We start from the raw sequence: 15,404 nt of genomic DNA, 5'->3' as shown, positions 1-15,404 counted from the left end.
TTTGTGCATTTTCTGCACCAAAATGAAACCCCAACACTTATATTGCGTTGGCTTGGTTGTGTTCTAACCAGGAAAAAAGCTTCATTCAAAACATGCCTCATATTATTTAAATAAATAATATAAACTTTCACAGCCGCTGACGTTGTTACATTAGGATCCCTATACACTCCACTGTAAACATTAGATTTGAAGGACCTTTGTAGGGAGACAATAGGGTCTTTTCCTCTCAGCCATTCTATTGAACAGTATATGACCTTTTTGACTTTAAGGCACCTTGGAAGTTTTGCCTAGGTCACCTTTGGTTCCTGGCACCTTGTTTGAGAACTGGAGAACAGTATGTTTTTATCTGGCTTTTCCAAAGTGTTGTAAGAGACCAAAAATAAAAAATGCCACCAAAGAATGTTGAACTTCCACTTACTTTGTGTTGTTTTGCTGTTTTTGACTGTTGATCTTGTTCTTAACACTTGTTTCCTTTTGGTAAAAACTAAGTATCAGGTTTCTAATGATTTAAACTATAGAAAACAGAAACATGATCTCAGCATAACAACAGCACATATGCTCACGATTTATGCTCACAGTATGATTTCAAATGGCATGAAATTATTTTGTAGACACGCGATGTGATTATGTGCCTTAGAGTATTAGTAATTCATATCCAAATATTTAATTTAAAGGGATATTTTACCCTCATTTTCCCTCATTTCAAACCTTTCTTCTGCAGAACACAAAAGAAGATCTTTTGAAGGACATTGGTAACCAAACTATTGGACACATTGTCTTCTATTGCATGTGCACAAATTTGTTCAGCTCTTTCTTAAAATTTCTAATTTTGTGTTCCACAGATGAAAGAGTCACACAGGTTTTGCATGACATTAGGGTGAATGAATGATGACAGAATTATTATTTTTGGTTGACCTTTCCCTTTAATTCAATAACTTAGTGATGCATAGGAATGCAAATTGAATTTGTAAATTAAGTTTACTTAGAAGCAAATTTGTATTTGTTCATATGAATTAATTGGTTAATATTAGTATTAATAATATTATTTATCATCACTATCAATGTTAATTGCAATGTTTTCTTAAAATCATTTTAAACCTAAATGATCTGGTACAGTTCCAGTTCTGTTCAAGGAAGTAAATTTAAGACATGACACAGAAATAGCAGGTATATGTGTGAAACGTGAAGTAAATCATCCGTTCCAGTAATGGTCCTCCCACATTAAAAGAAAAAGCAGTATTAAGACACGTACCTGAAATTCAGCATCACTGCATTCAGAGAAAATCTCTCCTCAGGTTGCTCTGCAGCAGCATCTGTTTCTCAGGTAAATTCACTTTTCTTCATTAATTCCATTTCATTTCATCCAACAATTACACAATCATTGCTTTGACCTGCTCACTGATAATTGTTCATATGCAAGTTTAAATAAATAATTTTTTAACAGGTCAGTTTGAGCAGTTTGACACAATGAGGTTTCTGATCTCACTGTGTGTGCCATTTCTGCTGCTGGTTAACGGTGAGACTTGCGCCTTTTAATCTCCAACCGGCAATCTGTCGCATTATAAGACATTATTATGGGTGAAATCACTAAATTCTACTATTAACATGTAATACTTGGATTTTGTGTTAAACAGGTGCAATAGTCAATGGACAAACATCAGGTAATGTAACCCAGCGTTACGGTGTTGGATTGGTCAAAAGCTCTTTTTCAACACACTCACAAAAGACAACTAGCAAAAAGTCGTAAAATTGGTTATTCCTCTAATGCACTCTTTCAATTCTTCATTATAGCTGCTTTCAGTTCTCAAGATATTGACCCCTGTTACATCTACACCAGTCTGGATCAGCCCTGGAGAGCCATCAGCTTTTTGAATCAGAGCAATTATTGTGATTATAATGTGATCTGGAATGGATGGTACAGACTTTACTACAATGGAGAGAAAGCTCAGATGCCCGAGTCATGTGTTAGCAGTGGCATGTGTGGCTCTTATAACCCACTGTGGCTCAATGGTGGTCATCCACACCTGGAAGATGGAGTGGTCTTCCGAGAAGTCTGTAGTCCTACGTGGAATGACTGCTGTGGTTATAAATCTCATCCCATACAAGTCAAAGCTTGTCATGGAAATTATTATGTTTATCAGTTTGTCAGTCCGCCGCACTGTGCAACATATTGTGCAGGTATTTTTTTCTCACTTTCAATTTTGAAGTGCTTGAAAACCTTCAATGCAATGTAACTCTCAATACAATTTGTCTTGATACCAGATGTGGAAGGTCTCATAACTACATCAGTACCTATAACAACAGCGACAAACCTTCTCAGAGAATCCATTACTGTCCCAGGCATCGCTGTACAGACAGGTGAAGTATTATACCTTTATGTTTCAATAAACCCCGCGTTTGTTTTTATATGTATAAAAAAATGCATTTATTTGTTCTGATAAACACAGAAAAATATATTTAGAAGAATTCTTGTAACCAAACAGATCTTGGCCCCCATTGACTTCCATAGTACACATGATTTTGTTGTGTTGACAGCAAACATTTCTGGGACTTTTAACTTCGCAGTCTTTTTCTATAATTTTCTGTAATAGTTTTTTTCCATATTAAAAAAAGATAAATAGTTGAATAAAACAATTAATTTCTGCACACTTTTTTCACAGTAAATCTATATAAATTATACATGCCTCATCTCTTTTACATTCATGTGTACTTTTTACCGTACCCGCAATTACAAGCAAAATAATAATGAAAGGCTGATTCAAAATATTTTGTTGCGATAACATAAAATGCAATACAAGTTAACTAAAATCCACTTCTATATTCATTAAATGCAGCAAAAGTATAATATTGAATCACTTATTTTGCACTACAGCCATTCTTCCCCTTGATCCCTGCAATACCTACACTGTGTTGGATGAGCCATGGAGAGCCACCAGCAATAAATTTGCTGCCAATTTAATGTGTGATACTTCTGTCAGCTGGTCCGGCTGGTATCGTCTCTTCATCCGTGGTCAGAGCGTTCAGATGCCAGACACATGTGTCGATGATTTAAGCTGCGGTACGCATGCCCCTCTGTGGCTGAACGGTCCGCATCCAAGAATTGAAGATGGGGTGGTCACACGAGCTGTCTGCGGGAACTGGTTTAATAACTGCTGCTATTTTCAATCCAATCCCATTCAAGTGAAAGCCTGTCCAGGCAATTACTATGTCTATGAGTTCACCAGGCCATCTTTCTGCTATGGGACATATTGTGCAGGTAAACACATTTTTGTATTCCCTAATAAAGTGGTTCTCAAACCTTTTAGCTGTAAGGCCCAATTTGTTTGGAGTGTATCGCTTTGCGGATCCCTTAAAAATCTTAAACCTCGAATTAAACAAAAAACATATTCAGTTATAGAACACTATCAATACTTTTGATTGGTGGTCTTATTTTTTTAACGTTCGATTTCATACAATCTACACTGTAAAACATTGCTGTAGTAACTTAATGTTGATTTGATTACATAATATTTTCCTATAAGTACTGTTTTGAAATTTAAGTTAAACTTTATCAAAATTAAAACACTTTGACTTCTGATAATGAAAATAAGCAAGAAGAGACTGGTCTCAAAACTGGCATTAGCACATTGCAATAAATGACATTCTTTCCAAGCTATTTTGTTTTGATTTCTATTAATAATATTTAAAATTTCTTAAACTGCGATAACAAGAAAAGTGATCTAAGATATTTCGTTTTGTTTTATGAAAGAATATATAAGAACAAGGTAAGTTTAATGTAAATTAAGTTACTGGCAAACCTGTGGCAAAACTACAGCAAAGTTTTACAGTGTTTGATACATTTCTATATTTCATAAAATTCCATAAAATCTGTGGTCCCCTGAATCCATCTTGGGGTCCCCGTGGGATCCACTGCCCTAATTTGTGTTTCATCAAACATAGGGTTAAGGTTGTGACTGTCTCATTAAATGTGTATAGCCATTTGCTTGCATGTTGGTATACTGTACATGTGGTGTAAAGGCTGAATATATTTGCTAACATTGGTAAGTAAGAGATTGTTTGTTAATTATTTTTTTAGACGACAGGAACATGACCATTCCAACTGTCTCTCCGGGAACAACCTTGTCTGGTAATGTATTGTATTTATTTGTTTTGTAATGTATTGTATTGAATTTGCAATGGGAAAAATGGGAACAGTATTTGTTTTTGATATGTTATTTTGTCAAATTGTCATGCTATATGCATTCATTTGATACATTTAAAATGTTACAGATTTCTTATCAATTTAAAAGCAGAATTTTTATCCCACACTTCCTTTTGCTGCTATTTCAAACTGACCTTACGTTCAGAAGCTCAAAACTTTAAGCTTACACATCCCTCAATAATACTATTTCTAAAAATTTACACCTAATCCGTATGTTATTTTGCAACCTCTACACATTTCATTTTATTCGCCTGTGTCAGATGACTATTTTTTTAAGATTGACCATTTTCCCAGTAACCGTGAAACCAAAAATACAACAGAGTAATAGGAAGCGGTAAAGCACTTCTGTTTTGTTTTGGTGCTGTATTTTGCCTCTTAAAATGCCTTTTATTCAAGTAGTCTTAAACTATTATAAGGTGCGGACTATTATTATTAAGTTCGGACCAAACCATTATCTGTGCTTCTAACATTATCAATGACTATTGAAGAAACAAACACTATCCATTCTGTGGATATGTTGTCCGTCTTACTGAACAACATGGCTGAAATATGTTTTCAATATTTTCCAAACAGGGGCTCTCGTCGCTGACCCCTGTTATAACTATGCAGTGCTAGATGAGCCTTGGAGAGCCACCAATCAATATTCTCAATTAATGTGTGATTCCTATGTCAACTGGTCCGGTTGGTATCGTCTCTTTCTTCACGGGCAGAGCGCTCAGATGCCAGACACATGTGTTAGTATGTTCAGCTGTAGCACCCATGCTCCTCTGTGGCTGAACGGTCAACATCCAAGAGTCGAGGACGGGGTAGTCACCCGACATGTATGCGGTCACTGGAACAATGACTGCTGCCATTTCCAGTTCTATCCCATGAAAGTCAAAGCCTGTCCAGGCAATTATTATGTCTATGAGTTTGTTAGCCCAACTTTCTGCTTTGCGACTTATTGTGCAGGTAAACAGAGTACATTTGCCAATTTAGATGTTTTAGATGTTTTTATTTTAAACGCACTAATATTCATCATATTTTCAGTTTCAGATCCAAGGAGCAATAACATGAGCTACATATCAGCGACACCAATGACCACCCAAACTGGTAATGTTACACGAAGAATATCAACATTTGGTTAACCAAAATATCTTAAAAAGCTTTTGAATGACATGAGTTTACGTAATAAGGACATGATAATTAAATGTTTTTTATGTAAAGTGGTTCACATTTACTAACTTTATTGTCTTTTGACACTATTCTCTCAGTGCCTACGACTCCCATCTCTGACCCGTGCTTTGATTATAACTCTCTTGATGACTTCTGGAGAAGCATCAGTCGGTACTTACATATTGGGCAAAATGACCTAAATGTTGAATGGGATGGCTGGTATCGGCTGTTTTTGAATGGACGAAGTGCTCAGATGTCAGAGTGGTGTGTCACTAACACGGGATGTGGAGGTGATACTGGTCTTTATCTCAATGGTTCTCATCCACGACTTGGGGATGGAGTGGTGACACGTGAAGTCTCAGGAACTTATATGTGGCAGCCCAGCCTTTGTGGCATCTACAGATCCAACCCCATCCAAATAAAAGCCTGTCCAGGAGATTATTATGTCTATAAACTTGTCAAACCTCATATGTCAATCCCTCGGCCCACATACTGTGCAGGTAAAGTTTTAACTTTGAACTAATGTTAGTTTTCCTTTTAGAGCAACATTATTTTACAATATAATGTCATACATTACTCTTTTTTAACAGTTGCTTTCAAGAGCATCAACAATGATCCTTGTTATGACTATACGTCTCTGGACCGTCCCTGGAGAACCACAAATGAAAGTGGATTGACAATTTGTGATAATTCCTTCTCCTATAATGGCTGGTACAGACTTTTCCATAATGGGATGAACATCAGAATGTCAGAGAACTGTGTTGGTCAATACAGCTGTAACACTCAAGTCGGTCTGTGGCTTAATGGTCCTCACCCTCAGATTCAGGATGGAGTGGTGACCCGGGAGGTCTGTGGAGATCAAGGAAATGGCTGTTGTAGTTTTAAGTCAACACCCATCAGAGTGAAAGCCTGCCCTGGCAATTATTATATCTATGAAATGGCAAAGACATTGCATTTATGTTCCGCATATTGTACAGGTACAAAATTTTCACATTTGTTTTGAAATTTAATCTTTTTTAAATATTTGTAATACTGTCTATATATACTTACATATTGTAAAATTATAATCACATGTTTGTTTGTTTAGATGCCAACACAATATCCCAGATGGTATCCTCAACACCCCCAGGTGCCATTACAGCATCTCTGAGTAGGTTTCCACAATACAAAAAGTAGTAAAAGTAATGAAATCAAATCAACCACAATTTGGGTTTTTCAACTGGCATCCAGATAATGCTTGCTAAGAATAACACTTTTTCACAGTGGTTAACACCGGCATTTATACTGTAATTTAGTGGTTCTCAAAATGGGGGCGCAGAGGTTCTAAAGGGGATGCAGATATTTGACAATAGGGCATGGTGGCCGAAACAAGATGGCGACATGGACGATCCAAAGAGCATTTATTGTGTGTACACACCAAAAGTAGAGCATCACAAACCTAGAAGTGTCAAAAATAATTTTGAAAAACTCTGCCAAATGCCCATGTACTAATACCAGAAAGGGTTTATAGGACAGGTTATATTAAAGTATATGTACAGTATACATTTAGTGATGCAATTAGTTGCATATTTATATGACACATCTTTGACACACAGACCCCTTGTGGGCAGACATTCTCTGAGGCACCTTAGGGGGCACGTTGGGGGGTGAAGCGGCACAAGGGCACCTGACAGTGAGAATCAAACCTGCACTTGGTACAGCAATGTTTAAAAATATCTTCTAAATCTTTCTCTACAGGTACCGTTGATTATGACCCGTGCTATAACTACAACATTCTCGACAACTACTGGAGAAGTGCACTCAATAACTGGCATGTGTACGGTCAGATATCTGGAAATGATGACACAGTTGTTGAATGGGACGGCTGGTATCGACTCCTCCTAAATGGATCCGATGCTCAGATGCCTGAATGGTGTGCAAATTACATGTCATGTGGCGGCTTCAGTTCTTTGTGGCTTGGTGGCCCTCATCCAAAAATACAAGATGGCATTGTTACCCGAGAAGTTTATGGAACTCAAAATGACCAGTGCAGCTATTACACATCCAACCCGATCCAAGTCAAAGCTTGTCCTGGAAATTATCACGTCTACAAGTTTGTAAAGCCAAGACTATCAATCCCAATGCCTGTTTATTGTGCAGGTACAACCTTTTCCCTTCATAAGACAACTGTCTTTACAGCTCTGTTGTCATCTTAGTTTTAAATATATTGATGGTTTTATTATTGACTCACTCTTCAATATTTTATTAGTTCCTTTCAACACTTTGAATGTTGACCCCTGCTACAACTACACCAGTCTGGATGACCTTTGGAGAGTTGTCAACTCTTCTAGTCATAATGACTATAGTTATTGTGATTATAATGTCGACTGGAATGGCTGGTACAGGCTGTTTTACAATGGACAGAGTGCCAAAATGCCAAATTCATGTGTTCGTGAGAGTACATGTGGCTCCCAGAACCCACTATGGCTCAATGGTTCTCACCCACAGCTGGAAGATGGAGTGGTCACCCGAAAAGTCTGTAGTCCCACATGGAATGACTGCTGTGGTTACAAATCTCTTCCCATACAAGTCAAAGCTTGTCCAGGAAATTACTATGTTTATCAGTTTGTCAGGCCATTGTACTGTGCAGCGTATTGTTCAGGTAAGCTCTTTTTTCCCTCTTGTTTACATCAGTTATGTAGGTTTTCAGCTTGATATAATGAGAATTCGTAACTTTTATGAGACGGTCAACGATTAATTGCGATGAATCCCATCCAGAATTAAAGTTTATGTTTACATACTGTAAAATATTTCTGTGCATATTTATTTTGTATTTATAAACACATTCACATATATGTTTATATTTAGGAAATACATGCATGTATAAATTAATATCCATATATCATTTAAATATATAAATATATGATACATAAACCAAAATATATATATATAAATAATAATTTATTAATTTATATATTTAAAAAATCTTAAACGTAGATGTATGTTTGTGTTTATGAATACAAAATCAATCTGCACGGTGCCCAGACATATATTTTTATATAAACAAATGTTTACTCTGCATGCGTTTAATCCCGATTAATCATTGAACAGCCTTACAAATAACCCTTAACCCTCACTGGTGCAAAAGATTTAAAAAGTATGTTTGACATCGTATGAATTTGCCACCTCTTATAATAGTTATGAACTGCTGTGAGATTGTGTTGACATTTTAGGATGAAGATTGACGTTACTTTTTTTCCGATATCAGAGAATCCAAACTTTCAGACTCCATCACCATCAACAATCTCACCCCCAAAATCCATTTCTGTGCCCATCACAGCCCCTGGTAAAGTTTATTTAACTTTTCTACAAAATGTATTTGATTTAAACAACACCCAGATTGTTTAAATTTGTGTACCAGTCAAAACATTCTTGTTGAGCTGTTGTCCATTACTTTATTTTGATCCATGAGTCTTGATGTTGGTCTTTAGATTCTCACTCCACTAATGGTTTGTCATTTCCAATTGAAAAGAGATGGTGTTGCTGACCAGTCTGTCTTAACTTGACGTCTTACTAGATTTCAAAGAAAGTTATAAAATTTTACACAAATGTAATCTAAATTATTCAGCAATGCATTCCCTTTTTAAATGTTTCTATAACAGTAACCACTTCTGACCCCTGCTTCAACTATGCTGTGTTGGATGAACCATGGAGAGCCACCAGCAATCGCATTAGCGGTTATCTCAATGTTATGTGTGATCAATATGTCAGCTGGTCCGGATGGTATCGTCTCTTCATTCACGGTCAGAGCGTTCAGATGCCAACGACATGTGTTGATATGTTAAGCTGTGGTACTCATGCCCCTCTGTGGCTGGACGGTTCACATCCAAGAGTCGAGGATGGGGTGGTCACCCGAGCTGTCTGCGGTCACTGGCACTATAACTGCTGCTATTTCCGATCCAATCCCATTCAAGTGAAAGCCTGCCCGGGGAATTACTATGTTTATGAGTTCACCAGTCCAAATTACTGCTATGGGACATATTGTGCAGGTAAAGACATTCACTCAAAATTGTGTCTACTTCTTAATAAACACTACTGGTGTATTTGTGCATTCTTATTATATGATTATGTCTAGCAGTTTGTAAAATCGACGGCCTACATGTTGACATACCATACTGATAAATAGTAATTTTTCAATATATACAACTTGTACATTCCTATCTGTGACTGTGGTGAATCATATTTTTCCTTTTTGCAGATGTTAGCAGTATTAACACCACTTACTCAACCATCATGCCAACAGTCATGCCAACTGGTAATAATATATATTTTTAAACACATCTGTGTCATTAAGTATGAAAGTAATCGTTGTTATTAAGATTAAACAGATAAAGTATTGGCAAATGTAAACTAGAGAGCTTTCCACACTCTTTTCTTTGAAGCAGTTACCTCCATCTCAGATCCGTGCTCTGATTATGCCATTGTTGATGACTTTTGGAGAGACATACATCGGACCCAGTTTAGCAATGATGGCTATGATGACCGGTTTGTTGAATGGAATGGCTGGTATCGGCTGTTCTTGAATGGACAAAATGCTCGTATTTCTGAGGGGTGCACAAGTTACACTGGATGTGGAGGTGATACTGGACTTTATCTCAATGGTTCTCATCCACGACTTGAGGACGGAGTGGTTACACGTGAAGTGTTGGGAACCATAATATGGTATCCCAATTTGTGCGACTACTACAGATCTGACCCCATCCAAATCAAAGCCTGTCCTGGAGATTATTATGTCTATAAACTTGTCAAACCTGATATGTCAATCCCTCGACCCACATACTGTGCAGGTACAGATTGAGATACAGTATTATGTTGTGAAGTAAGTTTGTCTAGTTTACAAACTTAGATCATCTAACGTTTCTCTCTCCGACAGTAACTTTTAACAACATCAGCAATGATCCTTGTCACAACTATGAATCTCTGGATCGTCCTTGGAGAGCCTCAAATGAAAGTGGATTGACAATTTGTGATGATTCCTTCACCTGGAATGGATGGTACCGACTTTTCTACAATGGGATGAACATCAGAATATCTGAGAAGTGTGGTAATACGACATACAGCTGTAATGCATATTACAGTCTGTGGCTCAATGGTCCTCACCCTCAGATTGAGGATGGAGTGGTGACCCGGGAGGTCTGTGTGAGCTCACAGAGAGGATGCTGTGCGCAGAAGTTTACACCCATCAGAGTCAAGGCCTGTCCGGGAAATTACTACGTTTACGAATTGGCACAGCCACCGCAATACTATTGTACAGGATATTGCACAGGTTAGTATTATTTAGGAAGTCTTTTAAGTAAGTATTTGTAATACTTGAATGGTTTAATGCTAATGGTTACATTCCTGTTTGTAGATATCAACACTATATCCCAGACAGTTTCCTCTACAACTCCAACTTTAATCACCGGATCTGAAATAACATTATGTAAGTTTACAGTTTGTGTTAAAAATGCATCTCGGTAAAGGTCAGGAGACATTAAGAAAAAGTTTTTTTGCAGACACTAACATGTGCTTTTTGACCAAAATAATGTTTTTATTGATTCAGTTCCATTCGATTTATATAGCGGCAGTGCTTTTCACAATTTTTCTTTGTTGCACTCACAAAAAACTTTACATACATTATAATTAAATAATAAATAAATTAATGAATAAATAAAGCCAATGCATGGTATTACATTATAATATAAATTGTTTAGGACTATAGTTTTAGAAAGTGAAAGCAAGTTCTACCACGGAAGCGGGACTGACGTTATCTAGCGTCAAACATTCATAATAAAAGTTCATCCAGTTATGTTGAACTATATTATTTACAAATGTATGATGTGTGTATTATCTACAAGATTTACATTTACATCACAGTAATTCCAGTTATCTTCTTGGTTATTTATTTGTATAATGCCTTCATTGTGCAAATCAGTAAAAGAGTGGAAAGGCATTATATTTTTAATTCAGAATCATTCAGTTTTGATGATGGTCCTGATGTTGACATCAATAATAAGACACCTTTATTTTAACCAGCTGTTACAATCCATATTTAGCTGTCTAAATAAAGCTACAGCATATTTGGCTGAACCATACAAAATAGTTTTTATTCATTGCTTGTTCTTACACCAGTAGGCTATGCCATTTATACAGTTAATGTCATTTATACGTTGTGTTTGGCTAGTTCGGGTTTGGCTAAAATCATTAAGTTTTTTCTTGTGTCTTTTAATTTCAGCAGCTTCCAGTGTTGTAGATCATGATCCGTGCTATAACTACAACATTCTTGACAACTCTTGGAGAAGCACACACAATTACTTCTATCATAATGGATATGGATCTGGACACGATGATACACGGGTTGAATGGCACGGCTGGTATCGGCTCTACCTTAATAGTCAAAATGCTCAGATTCCTGAGTGGTGTGCAGGCTATATGGCATGTGGAGGTTTCAGTTCTCTGTGGCTCGATGGCTCTCATCCTCACCCAAGCGATGGCATTGTTACTCGTGAAGTGTATGGTACCCAGTATGACCAGTGCAGTAACTACAGATCCAACCCAATCCAAGTCAAAGCTTGTCCTGAAAATTATTACGTCTACAAACTGATAAGGCCAAAGCTATCAATACCCATCCCTTCGTATTGTGCAGGTACCGTGCAATCATTCATGTTCATTCTACATGTGTTGTTTTGTACTATCAATAATACAGCTTCATTTACATATCTGCTCAAGATTTTTGATTTAGTTTAGATGCATTGCATGTTTAAGCATCCTCTCGACTTTTTCATACTAGTTGCATTCACCTCGCCGAGCGTTGACCCCTGCATCAGCTACACCAGTCTGGAAGAGCCTTGGAGGTCCAACAACTATGCTTCTAATGATTCATCTGCAAGATGTGATTATAATGTGGATTGGATTGGATGGTACAGGCTTTTCTACAATGGACAGAATGCCCAGATGCCAGAGTCATGTGTTGGTTATCGCATGTGTGGAACCTATAGCCCACTGTGGCTCAGTGGTGGTCACCCACAGCTGGCAGATGGAGTGGTCATCCGACAAGTCTGTGGTTCCTCATCATTTAGCTGCTGTAGTTACAATTCCCATCCCATACAAGTCAAAGCTTGTCCTGGAAATTATTACGTTTATGAGTTCATCAAGCCAGCATTGTGCTCTGCTTATTGTGCAGGTCTGCAAGTTTACTCATATTCACTCTATTAACTTTTGATGTCACGATTTGATGTGAATTAGTAATAATGTCCAGTGTTTCCCATCTCAGAGGCTCAAAATCTCAACCCGACAACAGCAAGTCCAACAGAGATAATCCCGTCCACGGGACCCACAGGTGAAGTATTTATTTTTATTTTTATTGAATCTGTTTTATTAAATCTGCCACAATGAATGATTGTATTGTCTTTAATAAATTAGAATAAAATATTATGTAATATATTTTGTATATTTTCTTCTTGTACTGTGGCTATAATATTTATTATCTCATTCATCTTCTGATTTTTGTTTTAGTTGTGCGAGACCCGTGCCCTGATCTCAACTGTACTGAGAATGAGTGGTGTGGAGAACACAATGGTGTTTACGGCTGTTTCTGTAATCAGACCCAACCCACATCTAACCCTGACACTTTTGGTATGACATTACAAGCTCTTCAACAAATAATGACATTATTATCATCATCATCATCATCATTATTATTATTAATAATAAATACTGCTGTGTTGTGTGTTTGTTCTTCAGATGCCTATGAGACTTGCGAAAGCAGTTCTGGGTTCATGTCTCTGTCTCGCTGTCAGCTCTTTGAAGCTGGTTTTTCTGCTGATGTCTTACATCTGAATGACCGCAGCTGTAGAGGAACAGTCCGAAATGAAAGAGTAGAGTTCAGATTTGACAACAATGCCAGCATCTGTGGTACAGGTCTTGTGGTAAGACTGTTGTTTGCATCACAATAATTGTAATTGTACATTAAAACTTTATATTATTACTTCAGTCCCATAATTAAACTTGTGATACACTTTTTATGGTTGTGCTCCACAGGCCAATGGCACACACATCATCTATGAGAACTTTATCTTCGGGCAGCAGGGATCAGCTGGAGGTGTCATCAGCAGAAAGAAATTTCTGAAGCTGCGTTTCAACTGTATTTATCACCAAACCCAGTCAGTCTCCATGGACATCAACCCTCTGGAGAGGTGGGACTCACTAAATTTAGTTTACTGTCTGATTTTAATCAACTTTCATTAGAAAGATTGTTCACATATATTTATTATTGAACATATCAACAGCGTTGTGCACAGAAACATTGAAGGTCTTGGGACGTATCGGGTCAGGATGCTTTCATATCAGGATGCTCAATTCTCAAAGCCGTTCACTGGTAGTGTGAATGTTGAGGTGGACCAGAAGATTTTTGTGGAAGTGCGTATTGATGGAGTTGACGGTCATCAGTTTGCTTCAGTGATTGACACGTGTTGGGCTACACCTGTGAATGATCCTCAGTTCTCTCCCCGCTGGGATCTCATCGTTGAAGAGTAAGACAATGCTTCCAAATAAAATATAGAATAGAAATAATAGAAATAATCACGCTTGTTTTCAACTGTTACACAGTTCAAATTTGATTTTATATGTTTTTTTAATCATTCACAATTTTCTCAGGTGTCCCAATCCAAATGATAACACAGTGGAGCTTCTTCAGAACGGCGTCGCCACATCCAGTCGTTTCTCCTTCAGGATGTTCATCTTCACTGCAAACTCCACTAGGGTTTACCTGCACTGCAATATTCACCTTTGTCTCCAGACCAACAATACCTGCTCATCTGTGAGTTCACAAAACCTCTCATACTTAACAAAATGTTTGTTTGGTCCCCTATGATTATTTTCTGTGAAAAAAAGACTGGGGGTATAGATTTACTACTGTTTATAACATCCGACCAGCTCGAGGTGCTGTTCTTAAACCTTATAGAGGCCATTGATTCATGGTTTGGTAACTACTTGATTTCAACTTGTGAGAGTTTGGAGAATGCATTCTATGGGCTACCATAATAGACTTTTATGTATTTAAATTAAATAAAGGAGATCATTTACAAAGCTTCAGGTTTTTCAATATATGTATGTTTTATAGTTAATATAAGATCATCTTGAACTAATTCTTATATATATATTCAACTTTTCATCCTCTTAATCTTTAGCAATGTCAGCCTGGACAGCATCTGAGAGTCGGCAGATCTCTGGACTTCCACGACACTGCCTCCATATCTATGGGTCCACTGGTCTGGTCTGAAGAAAACTCAGGTAAACATTTCATTTAAATGTGCACGTTTAATTTTTCAGTGAATTTAAGGCATTCGTCGATATCAGTATGTTTTTTTTAACTTTCACACAATGCTCTTCCGATTGAGCTTTCAACAACACATTTCTGTGCTTATTGTATTACTTTGTATGTTCTTACATGATTATGTTACAGTAAATGTATTTAACTTACACTAAGTGTTTTTGTCTGACACATTCATCATGCACTGAACAATTTTGTGTTGCCTGTTCACAGATATTTTGGTCCAAGAACAAGTGAAGGTGTCAGGGGTCCCAGCTCTCTGTGTCTCCTTAATGTTTTTGTTTGTTTTGGTCTTGAGTGCTTGCATCGTCTTCTAGTAAATTTACACATGTGATGACCTCTCATTTTAAAAGATGTGAAATCATTTGGGTTATAAGTATCTGTTGTCTGTTAACCAACAGCAAGTGTATGAAATACTGAGATTGAACATGTATTGAACTAAATTGATGTGCGTTTCAACCTTTTATTAATGATAACTAAGGCTTAACCTTATGTCATAGGTCATACTTTTTAGCATTGTGACATAATATTACATTTGATTATTGACTTTCTTTTCAAATACATGGAATATTTGGTCAATGTAAAATTAAAGAGTTTCTCATTATACATTTCCTTTCAATGTGATCTTTTTGTAACATTCTTGCTCGGGTGAAGGAGCCGAATTCTCCAATAGACTGATTTTACCCAAAAACAAGGCAG

General features: G+C 37.0%; 1 protein-coding gene across 1 annotated transcript; it reads left to right on the top strand.

The window, feature by feature from the left end:
* Window positions 1–1,270: 1,270 nt before the first annotated feature.
* On the top strand, window positions 1,271–15,312 carry LOC306905341 (uncharacterized protein). Its single transcript, XM_079475877.1, has 30 exons — window positions 1,271–1,324; window positions 1,445–1,516; window positions 1,635–1,661; window positions 1,792–2,178; window positions 2,263–2,358; window positions 2,873–3,256; window positions 4,076–4,126; window positions 4,775–5,152; window positions 5,231–5,293; window positions 5,455–5,856; window positions 5,947–6,333; window positions 6,444–6,506; window positions 7,094–7,495; window positions 7,605–7,997; window positions 8,604–8,681; window positions 8,998–9,384; window positions 9,594–9,650; window positions 9,781–10,182; window positions 10,269–10,661; window positions 10,746–10,817; window positions 11,610–12,020; window positions 12,165–12,557; window positions 12,648–12,713; window positions 12,890–13,009; window positions 13,118–13,302; window positions 13,415–13,569; window positions 13,663–13,905; window positions 14,030–14,192; window positions 14,563–14,665; window positions 14,919–15,312. The coding sequence occupies exons 2-30, from the start codon at window positions 1,468–1,470 to the stop codon at window positions 15,020–15,022; spliced, it is 6,414 nt and encodes a 2,137-aa protein (XP_079332003.1). The 5' UTR covers window positions 1,271–1,324; window positions 1,445–1,467; the 3' UTR covers window positions 15,023–15,312.
* The last annotated feature ends 92 nt before the right edge of the window (window positions 15,313–15,404 follow it).

This window comes from Barbatula barbatula (assembly GCF_947034865.1).
Source record: "Barbatula barbatula genome assembly, chromosome: 16".
NCBI lineage: Eukaryota > Metazoa > Chordata > Actinopteri > Cypriniformes > Nemacheilidae > Barbatula > Barbatula barbatula.
The sequence above is the reverse complement of the archived record's forward strand: the minus strand, read 5'-3'. Positions and strand labels throughout refer to the sequence as shown.

What these genes read in the sequence shown, in the direction of transcription:
- LOC306905341 (XM_079475877.1), top strand. Translation starts at nt 1,468, where the DNA reads ATGAGGTTTCTGATCTCACTGTGTGTGCCATTTCTGCTGCTGGTTAAC. An exon ending in CGGATCTGAAATAACATTAT is followed by an intron (nt 10,818 to 11,609) that starts GTAAGTTTACAG and finishes TTTTAATTTCAG; the next exon opens with CAGCTTCCAGTGTTGTAGAT. An exon ending in TCTGTGGTACAGGTCTTGTG is followed by an intron (nt 13,303 to 13,414) that starts GTAAGACTGTTG and finishes TGTGCTCCACAG; the next exon opens with GCCAATGGCACACACATCAT.